Raw genomic sequence first — 18,559 nt, forward strand, 5'->3', positions numbered from 1 at the left:
GAAGATGCTGGAGGAAACAGGTAGACAAGTATCTATATCCACAGTAAAATGAGTCCTATATCGACATAACCTGAAAGGCTGCTCAGCAAGGAAGAAGCCACTCTCCAAAACCACCATAAAAAAGCCAGACTACAGTTTGCAAGTGCACATGGGGACAAAGATCTTACTTTTTGGAGAAATGTCCTCTGGTCTAATGAAACAAAAAGTGAACAGTTTGGCCATAATGACCATCGATGTGTTCTGAGAAAAAAGGGTGAGGCTTGCAAGTTGAAGAACACCATCCCAACCGCGAAGCATTGGGGTGGCTGCATTATGTTGTGGGGGTGCTTTGCTGCAGGAGGGTCAGGTGCACTTCACAAAATAGATGGCATCATGCGGAAAGAAAATTATGTGGATATATTGAAGCAACATCTCAAGACATCAGCCAGGAAGTTAAAGCTGTGTCGCAAATGGGTCTTCCAAATGGACAATGACCCCATGTATACCTCCAAAGTTGTGGCAAAATGGCTTAAGGACAACAAAGTCAAGGTATTGGAATGGCCATCACAAAGCCCTGACCTCAATCCGATAGAAAATTTGTGGGCAGAACTGAAAAAGCGTGTGCAAGCAAGGAGGCCTATAAACCTGACTCAGTTACACCAGTTCTGTCTGGAGGAATGGGCCAAAATTCCAGCAACTTATTGTGAGAAGCTTGTGAAAGCTACCCAAAACATTTGACCCAAGTAAAACAATTTAAAGGCAATGCTACCAAATACTAACAAAGTGTATGTAAACTTCAGACCCACTGGGAATGTGATGAAAGAAATAAAAGCTGAAATAAACCATTTTCTACTATTATTCTGACATTTCACATTCTTAAAATAAAGTAGTGATCCTAACTGACCTAAGACAGGGAATGTTTTCTACGATTAAATGTCAGGAATTGTGAAAAACTGAGCTTAAATGTATTTGGCTAAGGTGTATGTAAACTTCTGACTTTAACTGTAAGCAGCGTATCAAAGAAGCCAAAGGTCTTGAACCCAAGTCCTGTGTAGCCACAAGCTTAGAAGAAAGGAGAGAGGCAGAGCTCACTATTATCAAAATGTGATACAGAGTTTCAAGAGTCAGAAAGAGACAAACGCTAAAGACAAAGTAAGCTGTTTATGTTGTGTCCATTCCTGGATGCGCAAGGTATCATCAGGGTTGGAGGTCACTTAGCACATGCAACTCTTCATCCTCATGTGAAGCATCCAGCAATTCTCCCAAGAGAAAGCCACTTATCAGCACTACTTATCAAGCATCATCATGAACGAGTGTAACATCAAGGATGAGGAATGACTGTCAATGAGCTCCGGTCCAATGGCATACGGATCCTAGGATGTAGCAGTGCAGTCTCTTCCCACATCTAAACATGTCTGAAATGCAGGAAATTCAGGTGTAATGAAGAGCAAAGAATGACTGACATTCCTATAGAGCGCATGCAGATAACTCCGCCTTTTTATTGTGTGTGGGATGGACCACTTTGAACCATTCTAGGTCAAAGATGGTAGAAGAGAGCTTAAGCGCTATGGGCTGCTGCTAACCTGTATGTGATCCAGGGCAATACATATTGAAATCCTTGATGACTTAACTACCGATGCTTTTATTAATGCCCCGTGTTCGTTCATTGCGATTCATGGAACTGTTCGCCAAATCCGATGTAACCAAGGCACAAACTTTGCTGGTGCAAAATGTGAGTTCATTAGTGCAATGAAAGAGATGGCTCAAGAGCAATTGAAAAATTAAGATGAGTTTATCATGAATGCCTTGTCTTCAAGTCATATGGGTGGTGTCTGGGAAAGACAGATAAGTACAATAAGAAGTGTCTTGACCTCTATTCTCGTTCAGTCTTCCAGAATACTTGATAGCACCTCTCTGCAAACCTTTCTGTATGAAGTTATGGTGATTGTGAATAGCCGGCCCTTGACTACTGAACATCTCGACCCATTGGGTTCAGAGCCTCTTACACTGAATCACATCTGACTATGAAGGCTATGATTATTGCACCACCCCCAGGAGACTTCATCAAGGAAGATCTTTATCTCCACAAGAGATGGCACAGAGTGCAACACTAAGCCAACAACTTCTGGTCACAGTGGAAGGAGTATCTTTTAAATCTTCCGCACAGACAGAAATGGAATAAGAACCGAAGGAATGCTAAGGTAAATTACATTGTTATCCTGCAAGATGATGCTGCACCACGCACCATTGAAAGTTGGCAATGGTGATGGAAGTGTCCCCAAGAAATGATGGCCGAGTGAGAAGACTCAAATTGTTAGTAAGTGACTCCACCCTGGATGAGAAGGGCAAATGTACATTCAAGCCCACCTATCTAGAATGACCAATCCAGAAGACAGCCACTTTCCTGGAAGCAGACTGGTGAAATTCTGCCTCTTATACTCTCTCTGCCATCCCATGGGTTAGTTTTTCATTAGATATCTACTAGAAGTGTTACTCAACATATTTTTTAATTCCTCCAGGTTTGCCATAGAGAAATCACAAGTGATTTGGTGGGAGTGTAGCTGATGTATATATTTGGCCTCTATGTTGTGTTCAAATGTGCATTTGTTTTGCCATTGGGTGGGTGGAACCAATAAACACAGAAACTTTATTCACCCGGGAGTAATAAGCAAACACAACAGTCAGAGATGCGGGTTTTACTCGTTAGTAAAACGTCAAGTCAAAAGAAATCGTTAGGTAATATAACGCCTAATATTAATGAAGTGAAGATTCATTCATGTTTTGTTCCTCCCTTCTGAATAAGCAGCCAATGATTTCTCACGTCTGGTGTCATGTATGGTGTGAAGTCTGATGTCTTCATGTCTGTCATCAATGTTGATGGTGAATGAGGAAATAGAACATCTGAATAAACCATCATCAGTAAAAATCAAGAACTCTTGTGCTCGTAAATTATTGGAGGGAGCAACACTATCCATCCATTTACAAATATCAAAATTACAACTAAAATGTATTTGTATTTTGTTTTACCTGAGCTCATTAGGACTTCTCTTGGATGCTGATTGGCTACTGCAATGAGAGGAAATGAAGTCATCCTCATAGACCATTCCATCTAATGAGCTGGAAGCAGACAGAACAGAGCGGAGAGCTGGGGAACTCTTACCTCCCCTCTCTTCAAATGCTACATAAACAAACATAAGAAACGAAAATATACATTTGTTTTAAATAAGATTTACAAATAAATTCCACATAAGTACATAATATCATTAAATATAATTATATACCTTTCTGCCACATTGTTTTAAGTTAAACAACACAGTTCAATTAAGTTTTTGAAGTTCTCACCACTGCCATAACTCTGCATGTTCTTGGTGAATATATTGATAACACTGTGTGGGCTTCCCTTGGCCAGTTCTTCCCATGGTCCATTGCTCTCTCGTATAAGACTTGACGGACTAAAGGGCAAGTGCTTCTCTGCCTCTTTCTGGAAGCGTGAAATTGGGTTCAAATGGTCTCCATTCTGCTGAGCTGGACAGTATTCAGTGGTTCCCAGTTTGTGACTGGATTTTGGCAGCTCTTGGAGATCTTCACCATCAGAAATGCTGCCCTCACTCAACAGAGGACCCTCGCTGATGGAACCTCCACTGGAGTCCAGCACAACTTCCTTGATTTGAGGCTTTGGAGGAGAAAGTGTCTTGTGTACATTTCTAGATGTGAGGCCTGAGGCAGAAGGTGTTGAGTAGGGTTTGTCCACAGCCTCAGTTCTTTCCCTAAAGCTGCGCAGGTTGCCAACACCTGGTAGGGCGTCATCATAGGTGCTTTGACCTGCAGCAAGAAGCTTCTGAATCCTTTCAACCAGGTCTTCAGACTCGGTCTGATTCTCTCTGACTGGTGGACTGACAGGCTTGGCCCAGCAGTTATCGTTTGGGATCGAAAGCCCAGTGTCTGTATCCCTAGCACAACCATAGTTTATTCCGGCACTGGCTAGCTTGCGTGCCTCGCTCTCTATGCGATTGGAAAGAGAGGCAGCGGTGGCCCTCAGAGCCTCAATACGGCTAATTTTTTGGGATGTTTCTGAGGGGAATGCAAAAGGTGCAGTTCTGGACTCTCTTTCAGGTACTGATGGTTCTGGATTGAGTTCTAAGAGCTGAGAAAATATTTGGCCAGAGGGGGGTGCTAGAGTGTTGTTGCTTCTCATTAAAGCAGGGCTACACCGATCAGACTGGAGCCAGGGCGGACCAGCAAATCCCAACTCATTCCTACAAAAAGTTCAAGACAACGCATCATTAGATTCTACTTATCATTTTGCTAAATGAATGCACAGCCTCTAATGGATACACAAAGCTTGAGTAGGCAAAACCTTAAAATAAAAATTAAAAATTCTGTCATCCATTACACACCCTTATGTTGTTCCAAATCTGAATTTTTCTTTCGTGGAACACAAAATAAGTTTTGAAGACTGAGACTGTCAGTCCCTAACATTCTGCCTAACACCTTTTGTGTTCCACGAAAGTCGTACAGATTTGGAACAAAATGAAGTTGAGTAAATTATGAAATTTTTTATTTTTGGGTGGTCTATCCCTTTTTTGTTCTATTTTAAAAGCTGCATAGGAACTTCCCAGTGTCCAAAAACTTTATATACAGCAGACGGCACTGACTACATACACTTAAAGGTGGCCATGGAAACCGATATGGGCTGGCAACAAACACTTCTGTCTAAGCACCGGGCTTTGGAATAAATCTATTCTTAAAGATCTACTTGAAATACTTAAAGAGTATGATTTCTGTATAAGGAATACTAATGATTTCTCATTTAAGGTAAGTGGATATTTTATTAACTGTGAAAGCTTCAGTGCAGTGAAAATGGCTTTGATGGAAACAAACATACACAGTGTTTTCTAGCTGGTGTTCAGGTGAAAGCCTAACAATACAAAGTTGATGTACTAAGACAACAAAGATTGTCATGGCTATGAAACGCATGGAAATCATTAATGAGATTCAGTGTGCATTTTACCTGGAGAAAGGAGGCTGGCGTTGCCCCGTAAGAGATAGATCACTGCTTGAGGTGGCACTCTGAGGTCGATCATGTCTTTTATTTTCTTTATCAGACTCTCCAGATGGTTGGTACACTGGTCTCAACTGCAATGCCACAACAAAAACACTTAAAACTAGAGATCTATCATTTAAGATTTTACAATGGCCACCACAGTTATCTAGAGACCAGGGTGTACAATTACCAATATACACATCATATAATACAACTTAATGAGAGATAACAATATATTACAATATCAATAAAAAAGTCTGAAAGTAAATGTCAGTTACATTATAGCCTTTCATTTTACACAATATTTACTGAATTCACTGAGATATACAGGTGCATCTCAATAAATTAGAATGTCGTGGAAAAGTTCATTTATTTCAGTAATTCAACTCAAATTGTGAAACTCGTGTATTAAATAAATTCAATGCACACAGACTGAAGTAGTTTAAGTCTTTGGTTCTTTTAATTGTGATGATTTTGGCTCACATTTAACAAAAACCCACCAATTCACTCTCTCAAAAAATTTGAATATGGTGACATGCCAAATCAGCTAATCAACTCAAAACACCTGCAAAGGTTTCCTGAGCCTTCAAAATGGTCTCTCAGTTTGGTTCACTAGGCTACACAATCATGGGGAAGACTGCTGATCTGACAGTTGTCCAGAAGACAATCATTGACACCCTTCACAAGGAGGGTAAGCCACAAACATTCATTGCCAAAGAAGCTGGCTGTTCACAGAGTGCTGTATCCAAGCATGTAAACAGAAAGTTGAGTGGAAGGAAAAAGTGTGGAAGAAAAAGATGCACAACCAACCGAGAGAACCGCAGCCTTATGAGGATTGTCAAGCAAAATCGATTCAAGAATTTGGGTGAACTTCACAAGGAATGGACTGAGGCTGGGGTCAAGGCATCAACCACACACAGACATGTCAAGGAATTTGGCTACAGTTGTCGTATTCCACTTGTTAAGCCACTCCTGAACCACAGACAACATCAGAGGCGTCTTACCTGGGCTAAGGAGAAGAAAAACTGGACTGTTGCCCAGTGGTCCAAAGTCCTCTTTTCAGATGAGAGCAAGTTTTGTATTTCATTTGGAAACCAAGGTCCTAGAGTCTGGAGGAAGGGTGGAGAAGCTCATAGCCCAAGTTGCTTGAAGTCCAGTGTTAAGTTTCCACAGTCTGTGATGATTTGGGGTGCAGTGTCATCTGCTGGTGTTGGTCCATTGTGTTTTTTGAAAACCAAAGTCACTGCACCCATTTACCAAGAAATTTTGGAGCACTTCATGCTTCCTTCTGCTGACCAGCTTTTTAAAGATGCTGATTTCATTTTCCAGCAGGATTTGGCACCTGCCCACACTGCCAAAAGCACCAAAAGTTGGTTAAATGACCATGGTGTTGGTGTGCTTGACTGGCCAGCAAACTCACCAGACCTGAACCCCATAGAGAATCTATGGGGTATTGTCAAGAGGAAAATGAGAAACAAGAGACCAAAAAATGCAGATGAGCTGAAGGCCACTGTCAAAGAAACCTGGGCTTCCATACCACCTCAGCAGTGCCACAAACTGATCACCTCCATGCCACGCCGAATTGAGGCAGTAATTAAAGCAAAAGGAGCCCCTACCAAGTATTGAGTACATATATGGTAAATGAACATACTTTCCAGAAGGTCAACAATTCACTAAAAATGTTTTTTTTTTTATTGGTCTTATGATGTATTCTAATTTTTTGAGATAGTGAATTGGTGGGTTTTTGTTAAATGTGAGCAAAATCATCACAATTAAAAGAACCAAAGACTTAAACTACTTCAGTCTGTGTGCATTGAATTTATTTAATACACGAGTTTCACAATTTGAGTTGATTTACTGAAATAAATGAACTTCACCACGACATTCTAATTTATTGAGATGCACCTGTACATAACTGTGCAAAAGTTTTAGGCACTTGTGAAAAATGTTGCATAGTTAGGATGTCTTAATTAATGTCATAAATTGTTTTCATTTATCAATTAACATCATACAAAGCCCAGTAAACATAAGAAAAGCTAAATCGATATTTGGTGTGACCACCTTTGCCTTAAAAACTTTTGAGAGATGGGCAGGATGTTCCACTTAATAAATAGTTTTCCAAAAACCGATTAGTGAGGTTGACTAGTGTAATTAGATATATATATTTTTTTTATTTGAAATTTTTGCAGTGGTGCTTTTAAAATTAAGAAATGCAACATCTCTGAGAGGTTTTTACCATGCTGACAGATTGCTTTGCGATGCTGTTCATACAATTTTGCACTTCCCTAGAATTGACACAAGGGAGAGCTAATCCTTCTGTTAATCGACAAAGTGGGTACAGTTATAAGCTGATGTCGACAATCTCAAAAAGCTAAATATCAGATGATCAGTGGAAAATATAGCCAGGGAAATATTTCATGCACTTAGCATATTCAACAGGCTGTTTTACAGCAAACATGCTGCTGAAGGTGTTGAATGCATAGGAGTACTAGTTTACCTGCTGACTAATGTTTGTTTCTGCAGCAGCGTTGATCTCTCCTCCATGCCGAGTCTGTTCCAGCAATAGTTTGGTGTAAGTTTCCTGCAGTCGCTTCTTAATTGCCCCTTCAGGTGCCGCCGGGCCCTTTGTGGCTCCCGAACGCTGTCTTCTGTAGAGCTCCTGTAGACGTTTATTCTTCTTCTCTTCCTCCTCTCTCTGAGACTTCCTTTCCTCCGCTTGCCGTTTCTTACGCTCCTCCTGTTTTTGAGCGATGTACATCCGCACTGCCTCTGCATCATAGTGCCGTTTCTTTGGTAAGGGTGGCTCTGGGGGCTCTAGCGTCCTGGTAGTCTTGGCAGGACTGGCACTGCGGGAAGCTCGGGATGAGGCACGGACTCTGGAGCTGGGCACCGGTTCCCTTCTGCTGTCCTTCTCCAACTGAAGGTCATCTAGGATGCCACAGATGTCAGCTGAGAGGAGGTCTGTGTTGGAAGACTTGCCTCTATCCCCCACTGCTGATCTGGAGCGCCCAGCTGGCTCCTCAGGAAGCATGTGATTGCAAGGTTGTTCTGTTCTGTTGGGCCTAGAACGGCGGGTCCGCTCAAGACGAGTATCGGAGCTGGAGCAAGGGACAGGGCCTTCAAGAAAAGATGATGCAAAGGATAAGGGAATATAAACTGTCAGCTGTTTTTTTTTTTTTCATTCCCTTTTTATTTTAACTTGAATGAAAACAAAGCTATGAGGGATGAGTACAGTCTTATCAATAGGTTGTACCGTCTTCAGACCCTGGGTCAGCAGTTTTTGGTCAACTGGAAATAATATAAAATATGTTTTTATAATGTTTTCATTCATATACATTTAAATATGACTAAGTAATCTACCCTGACTAAGGTCTATTCTCTGTACTACTTCATGTATCCAGTGGACCTGGCTGCAACCATTCAGGTGTTTGAGAGGTGTTTTTATACATCTCAGTACTGGACTACCCCAATGGAAATTACAGGAAATTAGATTAAAACTAAATCTAAGCTTCCTCTTTCAATCAATTATTTGAAGGGGGAACAAAATTACCCAAACACAAAGCATTTGCAGCATATGCCCTTTATTTGTACATCTGAACTGGAAAAACATCCACTTCAGCATTTGCTTGCATATTATTTTTAAATCAATACAGTATCGAGCACTTCTGTCTCTGCAGTCCAATAAATCAGTATTGCAGTGACTGTACTGTATAAAGTCTGGGTCCAGCCCAGCGTATCTGGAGAAATCAGGCCGACTTGCATTGTGAAGTGAATCAGAAACACCCAGTCAAACCCTCTTCATTACGGTCAATGAACAGCAAAGATTACCAGTGTAGTGAGGCTCTCTGAATCTTTATTTATTAATAGACCTGATACTTGGTCCACAAGCTGCTGCAACAAATGTGGTATTTAATAACTGCTGGAAGTAAACTTATTGAAACATTTGTCACAGACATAATTTGTTTGTTGCATTCAAAACCATTTAGCTTTTGAACCTTTAAAGGGATAGTTTACCCAACAATAAAAATTGTATTCATTCACTCATCCTCATGTTTTTCTAAATCTGTATGCCTTTCTTTCTTCTGTGGAACAGAAGAGATGATGTTGGCTGTCTGTTAGTCTCAGTCACCATTCACTTTTTTTGCATCTTTTTAACCACTCAATAAAAGTGAATGATGCCTAAAATCTCCCTTTGTATTCAATGGAAGAAAGTACTTAAGTTTAGAACAGTGGTTCTCAAAGTGTGGGGCACGCCCCGTGGGGGAGGGGGGGGGGCACAGAAGACTGACCCGCCCTCAAATCTCATTCACTCACACACATTCAACAAAAATAGTGAAAATACACATAAGAACCGATGTGCGCAATTTCTTTTCCTCTGCCTTTTCTCCAGACTTGTTTAAACTTTCGCCTGGCACCGCAGCGCATCCTGTGTGCAGCTCTTGACAGCCCAAAGTGTTGATGTCAGGTGCACTCATGTAAATATTTATTACTTTTTTCAGCGCTGGCTAGGATGCGACAATCACAGTCAATTATTATTGCTGGATAAGGATTTGAAAAAAAAACTTTTATAGAGACTGCTGAAGCTTATTTCCATTCATAGATATGAATCCTTGCAGTTATCAGTTTTTCTTGTTTCAAAGGGGGCGTGACCCGAAAAAATTGAGAACCACTGGTTTAGAACAACATGAGGGTGAATAAATGCTGATCTTTGGGTAAACTATCCCTTTAAAAACTACTGGCATTACACTAATTTCAACTAAAATTTACACTAAAGCTCTGTCAAGGTCACAATTTGGTTGTGCATCCAAAATTCAAGAAGCCAAAAACATGTAGCTTCTGGCTATTCAAGGCTAAATGAATACTTTTATTTAATGGCCACATCAGTGTTTTGTTTGTGCTCTGGCTGAGCTCAGAATTGTCGTCATGGCAATGGGGGCAGGGTCTGGCAGATAACGCTCCTCTCACCTGTTCTCATCTGTCTCTCTTTGGACTGTGCCCGGGGCTCTCTGTGTAACCGTGGAGCTGGCCCCAACATCATCTTCATCAGCTTCTGACCATCTCGCCATGATGACGTGCTGATTGCTATGGAGACAGGTTACGCAGATGCATTGAGGCTCCAGTTGTTCCCATTATTAATTTGTACTTGTCCCTTTTTTTTTTTTTTTTTTTTTTTTTAACAAGAGTGATTAATGCACAGCGGAAAGTATGACAAAAGTAATTAATAATGAACAGTCAAGAGTAACGGCTCTGAATAACATTTACACAGATGTTTAATTAAAGCAAAACCCTTGTTAAAGACTACTAGTCTTCAAAGAAATAAAAAACCCTGCTCACATTTAATAACAATAGACACAGTGAAATCAAAATGAACTCTTACTGAGCATAATTCATCAGTGCGTGTTATATAAGGACAAATAAGCTTTGCTTTCATAATATTTCATCAAAATGTAATAATTTTCTCTGCCTCTGAAACGACATTGCTTTTCTGCCGACATAACCAACGCCACATGGAAAGGGAAATATATTAACCAATAATGTGGTCATTGATAAATAATCAAGGTGATGATATTTGCTAAATCCCAACCTTGCCCTAAACTAAAGCCTCACAGAAACCTGTTGATAGCAGTAAATTAAGCATAACATTAATTTGCCAACTCTGAGCAATTCAAATAGAAAGGACCACTTCAAATGTCCTCACAAGTTGGTTTTCATTTCACTGTATTTGTAAGGAAATATAAAACAAAACTCTGGCTCTCACAAGTACAGCCAAACCTGTACACACACACGTGGAAAGAGTGACACCTCTCCACCTGTCAACGAGGCCACAGCAAATTGAGCTGGGACATATCAAGCATTCCTGTGCGAGTGTCGCAGCAACCATCCTGTTAAACTGCATGCTATACATTCTGGAAATTTCTGTGGGTATAAGAGCTTTTGCTTGTGGGCAGACATTACTACGCATGTTTGTTTCCAGGAAGGCCCTGCATATGACAGGGCACTGTGACACTGGCAGGTCAAGAGAGGCCCACACACGGTTGCCAAAAAAAAAAAAAAAAGTTTATGGGCAATCACGTGGATTTAGTTTCATTTTCACTAGGGATGTGCAAAACAACATATTTTTAAAATCGACTAAACGGTGGGTTGCCTGAATGAATAGTCAACTGTTTAATAAGCTGGTTTCAGGTTCACCTGACCACGATTGGACACACATTTCTTAGGACTTTCCGTAAGATGCATTATTGTGCTCAATTAAAGCTGGACAGAGATCTACGAAATGGAACAGGATGTAAGAGACTCGTTTTTAAAAGAAAGACATTTTTAACTTGACATGCCTTCTTAAAAACACAACACTCGTGGCGGATCATCTCACTTATCAAATAGTCAGTTATGGATGACTAGTTGACCATTGTTACCTATACCTGATTTGCACATTTTCCAGTGCAGATGATTTAACCTTCAAATGTAACTCTTCTACACACTATAAAATGTTCTGATCTTGAATTTCAATATAATTTGCTTAAGCTGCAGTTGTTTGCTTGAAGGACCGAGTGTGAAAGAGAGCTCAGACCTGGTTTAGGATTGGAGTCTGGTGCAGAGGAAGATCTGTGCACTTTCCTCACAGGCTTGGATGGTTTCTTCTCGTTCGCCCTCTCTCGATCTGCAGGTCTCTGCTTTGGTTTTGCACTCTCTGCTGTGAAGGGAAGGGGAGAGACAAATCAGTCAGGTAACACAGTTTATCACACTAAACTCGCATCAACAATTGAAACGGAAACAACCAACCACATAAATGGCACCCATTTTAAACAGCGACTCCAATATTGACATATCATGGGGAACAGGATTTTACTTGCGCTTAAAGAAAACAACACCGGAAGTGAAGCTGCACCTCTTCTCAGAATCAGCACACACAAATCAGCTGTAAATCTTGACACCAGACTTCAGGCAATGGTAAAATGGGTGAAATTTATAGCACTCTATTCACACATAGTATTTTTTTAAGTTAAATAATTTTACTTTAGACAAATCAGGGGGTGTCTGGAATAGCTGTAGTGCGTCAAAAATAAAAACAGTTATCCGTCAACTAAAGGTGCATCACAATGCTTCCATTGTAGACAGTGTCTGATTATAATGAGTGTAATTTAGATTTGACACTTCATGACGCACCACTCGCTTCCTGTATAGACAGGGTTTTACATTTACAACTTAATGCTGCAAAATGGTTATTTAAATCTAAATGAGTAACATGGATGGATTGCAGGGAAAAAATAAAAAGCTATGGCCCCTTTAATGACATCATCTCAAATCTACTGCAACCAAACAGGGAGATGAACTGCATTAAGTATATTATAAATGAGCTTGTTTCATATTGCTATTCTAAGGAACTGTTTTTGAGCAAACTGATGCAATCCTTTCATATAAAACTCTTAAGAACCATCAGGACTGAAATGATAACTCATAACTATGGCTGTGGCAGTACGCCTGGAAACTCAGAGCCAATTAGGAACATGCAAGCCAGCGTTACAAGAATGGTTTGGTTTTTTAAACATACTTTTTGACCTTACTGTAATGTGGTTTTAATTCTGGATGTACAAAACATTTATATATTTCCAGTAGAAATACATGAATTTGTGTGTGTGTGTTTTAAGATGCGTTCAGTGGTGGGTATACCAGTAACACTGGCCCATTGCCTGTTCATTACTCATCCTACTTTCTTACTCAATAGAGGGCCTGGATTAGGAGATAAAACATGATTGAAGTCAATCACGTCAAAGGATAAACGTTTTAATTCCACCTTATTAAATAACATCTCCATTCACTATGCAGCAATTTGGCTGAAAAAAAGAGAATTACTCAAATGCAAAACATTTATATCATCAGTGGTTTAGAGATGACAACCATTAGCTGTGTATGACCAAGACATTGCAACGGTTTTGTGGCTATGTATACCTGTGAGCTGTTGTGTAAGGTCATTGTATATTTCCCTGCTTAAATTCTGGAAATCTTCCTGGGCCCACACTTTCCCATCAGGTGTGTGAATTTTAGTCTCACTTGTGTTGAAGCCTAGAAGTTGAAAAAACACAGCAGTGAGCTTCCTCTTGCTCAACAACCTCATAAACATTTAACTGATGCTTTTATCCCAAGTATCTTACAATACACTAATCACAGGGATAGTGCTCATAGAGCAACCTGAGGTTAAGTGTCTTGCTCAAGGGCCAATGGTGATTACTCTTGGATTGCCCATTATCTGGGGTTTGAACCGACCAGTGTAGGTTACTAGGTCAAGTTTCACCTTTCATCTCTGAAGTCATCTTACCTTTATAAATGGGTGCCGGAGGGGCTGGGGCCACTTTCCGAAGTTTAGCAGTGGGTGCTGTGATACTGTGTCCTGCCTCCCTAATTCTCACAGGCTTCTCCAGGTATCCCTGCAGATTGTTTCTATCCATAGCCTCCTCCAGATGTTCCCTCTGTTTGCGAATTCGCTCTTTCAGCTTTTCTAGTTTATCGTCCGGTTGCCGTCGTCGTAGGTTATCTAGCCGTAGTGAAGTGGAGACTGAACCCGGGCTGGACACCAGGAAATTGTGAGACATCTCAGCCTGTGAGTGTGTTCTGGGCTTGACCTCTGACCCCATTGTAGCTTGGTCAGGATGGTGAATGGCGTTAAGAGCAGACAGATCGTTGAGGTAGCGTACAGATGTGCTGTCTATAGCTGAGGAGTGGGTGCTGTCCAGTTCTGCAGTCTGCATGTCTCGGGTGTCATGATGATAGACCAGCCGGCTTAGGACAGAGTCCGGGTGAGAGACACCCATATCCACTGGTAGCGACTGGGGGTCGGGTTCAGAGTGTGTCTGGGACATTGGCAGCGGAGATGCATCCCTATAAAAACCAGGCAAATGCAGTACACACTGAAGAGCACTTGAGAGGTTTTAAAAGCTTAAGTCTGTGTAACCCAGCTGGCAAGCAGATCTGAAGGAGGAAGTGTCAACTACATGTGCGCTGAATCTAAAAACTAAAGAAGCAGAAGTGGCGGTTCCTCTATCAAATACTTTAATGAGTTTAAGAGGATTAAACAGTGAACTCACACATAACTTATGGGTATAAAACCCGCACTCAGTGATTTCTGTACTCCACAGCCTATTCTGACAATAAATTCTTCCAACTTCAGTATGTTTTGAATTTAATCATTCAGCAGTAATAACCAAATAATGAGCCAGTGTATGAAAAACCCTCCTCTTTGTAGCAACCACAGATTGTTATAATAGTGAATCTTTTTTTTTACTTTTACCTGTATGAAACGAGTGGTTCTCTAAACTCTACGGCACTAGGCTTCCTGGCATTGTTGTCCAGAGTGCTGTTCCTCAGGGGACTTCGGGAACTTTTGTCTGGACTACGCCGACTCCGTGTTCTGGACTTGGACCCACTGTCCTCCACACGATGCCCATCTGTAAGAAATACATGCAAGAAATTCTAAGGGATGTTGTATTGTTCTAATTTTATTTTATTTACCATCAAAATATCAGGTTAATATTTACATATAAGGGAAGTGTATATTTTAGGTGCTTTAAGCATTTCTTTAAAACAATTTAAATAACCTTTCAGCTTTTGTGCAGTTCACTTAAATAGTCCTGAGATGTAACCATTTTTTTTGGTAAATATTCCATGAAATCTCTCAATGAGGTAAAAAAAAAAAAATTTTTTTTTAAAATGTACGTTTACTAAACAAATAATTAAACTGCATACAAAATAATACGTGTTAAAGGGAAAAGAGCTGTTTTCGTATAGCACGTAAATTCTTGACATGTCAACTACCCATTTTTCTTCTATATTTATTTTCTGTTTATTCTCATCTATTTCTATATCTACATATTTATTAAAAATCTAATCATTATGTGCAAAAAGCTTTGTGAAATATCTATTATCCTGGATTAAAATATCAGCCAAGAGCATAACACAAACTATAAATATTAAATGTTGACAACTCAAAGATGTAAAACATCTACAGTAGCACAGGGATATAAAGTATTCTCTACTGGCTTGCCTGTGTGTGTGTGTGTGTGTGTTTGTGTGCACGCGATACAGAGAATGTGTCTGTGTCTCACCTCTGCGGCTTATTTTCGGACTGCCACTAAAAGTTGCTTTCTTTGTGTCAAGCACAACATCCAGAAGCACTCCAGAGCCAGGTGCAGCCTCCAGACGATTCTCAATGTGCCGTAACTGAGACAAGACCACATTGAGCCATACAGTCAAATTACACACTCGTGGGATTAGTATTACAGATATACCAAACCTACATGGTGTATCTTAAAATGAACTATAGGTTGAGCAAATCATGTTTTTTAATCTTGTCTTGACCTCTGTACGAGAAGCTATTTATAACTGGGCTTCTTTAGAACTCAGTGAATCACAAATGACCCATCCTGTATGTAAAAAATATCTGAAGGTATCATGCTTTTGCATCTTAAGTAGCCCAGCACCTGAAACACAGGTTAATGCAAATACTTACGGCAGCTTTGGTCTGATTTAGACTATTCCAGGCATTTGATATCTCTGTTGAGAAACAAACATTATCATAAGCAACTACACAAACATACAACTGTCTCTATCAAACTGTTTACTTTAGGTGTTTATAATTATGTTGCCAGTGTAGGGTGACATAGTTGGACAAACCTCTCCTGTTGTCCTGCCCAGAGAGGGCAGGCTGGGATGAGATGGCAGCTGGCGGCCCCGCCTCACTTTGGAAGCGACTCCACATCGCTATGACAACCTGAGAGTAAGAGGGAAAGAGAAAAACATACAAAGTAAGACAGCCGATTGTCTCATCAACACCTGCTGGCAAACACTGTTTTTTTTGGAATTGGCTTGTTGCTTAGACTTTATCCTTAAGGGGCACTGAAACACATGACTCCATTCTCAGTACTCAACTGTTTCCTTTTTGCATTCATTATGATTTTGAACGAGGCTTAAAATTTGGCCAAACCACAAGTTTAACTGATGGTTATCAGGCAAATAAGCGATGAGAGCATTCACTTTCTGTTTCAATGTTTCTAAATGTTCCGAAACTCACCACAGGCCTCACGGTGTCTATGAAAGAAAACTGTTGGACACTTAAAGGGACAGTTCACGCAAAAATGAAAATTCTCTCATAATTTACTCATGCTCATGCCATCCAAGATGTGTACAACTTACTTTCTTCTGCTGAACACAAAGATTTTTAGAAGAATATTTCAGCTCTGCAGGTCCACACAATGCAAGTGAATGGTGACCAAAATTTTACAGCTCCAAAATGCACATAAGGCCAACATAAAAGTAATCCATACAACTCCAGATCTTCAGTAGTGATATGATAGGTGTGGGTGAGAAGCAGATCAATATTTAAGTTCTTTTTACTATAAATTATCCTACCTGCCCAGTAGGTGGCGATATCCATGAAGAATGTGAAAAGCCAAAAACAAAAGAAGAAGAAAGTGGAGATTGAAAGTAAAAAAGATCTGTTTCTCACCCACACCTACCATATCACACCTGAATATATGGATTTAACCACTGGAGTCATATAGATTTCATTTATGCTTCCTTTATGTCCGTTTGGAACTTTAAAATTTTGGTCACTTGCATGGTATGGACCTACAGAACTGAGATATACTTCTAAAAATCTTCGATGTGTTCTGCAGAAGAAAGTCAGTCATACAAATCTGGGATGGCATTAGAGTGATTAAATTTTTTGGGTGAACTATCCCTTTAAAAAAGTTGTACAGCTAATCTTACCTTCAGAGTTGTTCTCAGTCAAACTCCTGCATCAAATCAATGTTGAATATAATAATCATTCAATGAAGTGAAGTCTATTCCAATGAATTTAGTTTTTTCGATATTTGATTACTTTTGATTTGATTTTTTTTCAATTTCTGAATGTTCACTTGACACTACTGTAAGATACCTGAAGATCTTCAAGCACTGTTTACCTACTAAAAATATAAACAATTGATCAAGGATATAAATTAAGTAAACAGAAAGTGACTTTGTTTTATTGCTTGTAATTCAAGACTTTTAAAGCTACAAGGGCTCAAGCAACGGCGTAAAAATAGTTGAATATACCCTGAGGCCCAGACATGTGATGGTGACAGAGCTTTTTAAGATGTTCAAATGACCCAGTCTTCCTCTAAGCACTGCCATTATAACATTGTGTCCCTGTCCTTGTACATCTTCAGTGTGTGATATCAAGAATATTCAATGAACAATTCTGGGGTAAAAACACTGTTATGTGCAGACAGTCTAAAGTATTGTCACAAAAGCACAAAGTATTTCAAAGGGACCCTGAAATGAATTATACTGTATTAATAATGCATGCATAAGAAATAGCTACCTCAGAGGGCTGCATACATATTTTAGCACTCTGAGTGAATTTCAGACCGATATACTGAAAAGCAGAGGTGAAGAGTTATTAAAACAGGTTTCACCACTTCTCTAGCAGTGGCAAATGAGGTAACGGAGATACTAAATGTGTCTGGTATGAGGAAAACAACATTACAGGCAATCAATAAAAATTATAAGTTCTGTAAACCAGCTTTCTTATGACACAGCTCTTGTTCATTGTCTAAGCCCTGATCAAACTTGATCTAGAGAAACACTCATGTTTTGCATCTCAAACATACCACCCATGTCATGACAGTTTACTCATAACAAACAAATGACCTTAATAGTGATCAAGTCAGATTACTGACAGTCTCTATTTAGCTACATTTTTTTTCAGGCCACTCACAAACTGACATCTTCAAGCCAACATGTTTAAAGGAATATTCAGGGTTCAATACAAGTTAAGCTCAATCGACAGCATTTGTGGAATAAACTTTGATTACCACACAAAGTAAGTTTGTCTCCTCCCTCTTTTTCTTGAAAACAAGCAAAAATCAAATTTACAGTGAGGCACTTACAAAGGAAGTGAATGGGGCCAATTTTTGGAGGGATTAAAGGCAGAAATGTGATGCTTATAATTTCATAAAAGCACTTTCCATTATTTTTCTGTAAAAACTCATATTATTTTAGTTGTGAAGTTGTTTAAAGTGTCATTTTACAGTTGTTTTAGGGTTTGTTGACATTGCATAGTCATGACAACGCAGTTGCAAAATTGGCTATAACTTAACACAGAAAAGTAAGCGAATTTATCACACTAAAATCATGTTACACATATTATTTATGTCTTTTGGCTATACTTTTGAAATAGTATTTTAACGTTTACAGATTGGTCCCATTCATTTCTGCTTTTTTTTTCTTTTTTTTTTTAAAGAAAAGGAGGGACAAGTCAAAATTTTTTGTGGTAATCAAAGTTAAACCACAAATGATGTGGATTGAGTCTAATTTATATTGAATTTTTCCTTTAATTAAACGCCATTTCCCATTCTAAAAGACAATTAACGCCAAAATCAGATGATACCATGTGTATGTGTGTGATGTTCAAAGGAACTAATTAGTAAGGGAATAACGAGACCACCTGTGACACTCACCTGTCCATGAAAGGGATTTAAAGTGCAACAGAACAAGTGCTTC

The 18,559-nt window shown here is 39.6% G+C and overlaps 1 protein-coding gene across 8 annotated transcripts in view; it reads right to left on the reverse strand.

Annotated features, from left to right (window-relative positions):
- cep350 (centrosomal protein 350) overlaps positions 1-18,559 on the reverse strand; it is a 64,080-nt gene that overhangs the window by 41,123 nt on the left and 4,398 nt on the right. For all 8 annotated transcript variants that reach the window (XM_051652914.1, XM_051652910.1, XM_051652916.1 and 5 more), the window contains exons 3-14: positions 15,689-15,785; positions 15,525-15,568; positions 15,121-15,235; positions 14,307-14,463; positions 13,338-13,897; positions 12,971-13,084; positions 11,592-11,714; positions 9,989-10,105; positions 7,521-8,140; positions 4,991-5,115; positions 3,322-4,235; positions 3,007-3,157 (exon numbers count right to left, since the gene is read on the reverse strand). In XM_051652914.1, the coding sequence (XP_051508874.1) occupies positions 3,007-3,157; positions 3,322-4,235; positions 4,991-5,115; positions 7,521-8,140; positions 9,989-10,105; positions 11,592-11,714; positions 12,971-13,084; positions 13,338-13,897; positions 14,307-14,463; positions 15,121-15,235; positions 15,525-15,568; positions 15,689-15,773 (3,125 nt within the window). In that variant the 5' untranslated portion in view covers positions 15,774-15,785. The remainder of the gene's footprint in view (positions 1-3,006; positions 3,158-3,321; positions 4,236-4,990; positions 5,116-7,520; positions 8,141-9,988; positions 10,106-11,591; positions 11,715-12,970; positions 13,085-13,337; positions 13,898-14,306; positions 14,464-15,120; positions 15,236-15,524; positions 15,569-15,688; positions 15,786-18,559) is intronic.

The sequence above is a fragment of the Myxocyprinus asiaticus genome, chromosome 24, assembly GCF_019703515.2.
Source record: "Myxocyprinus asiaticus isolate MX2 ecotype Aquarium Trade chromosome 24, UBuf_Myxa_2, whole genome shotgun sequence".
NCBI lineage: Eukaryota > Metazoa > Chordata > Actinopteri > Cypriniformes > Catostomidae > Myxocyprinus > Myxocyprinus asiaticus.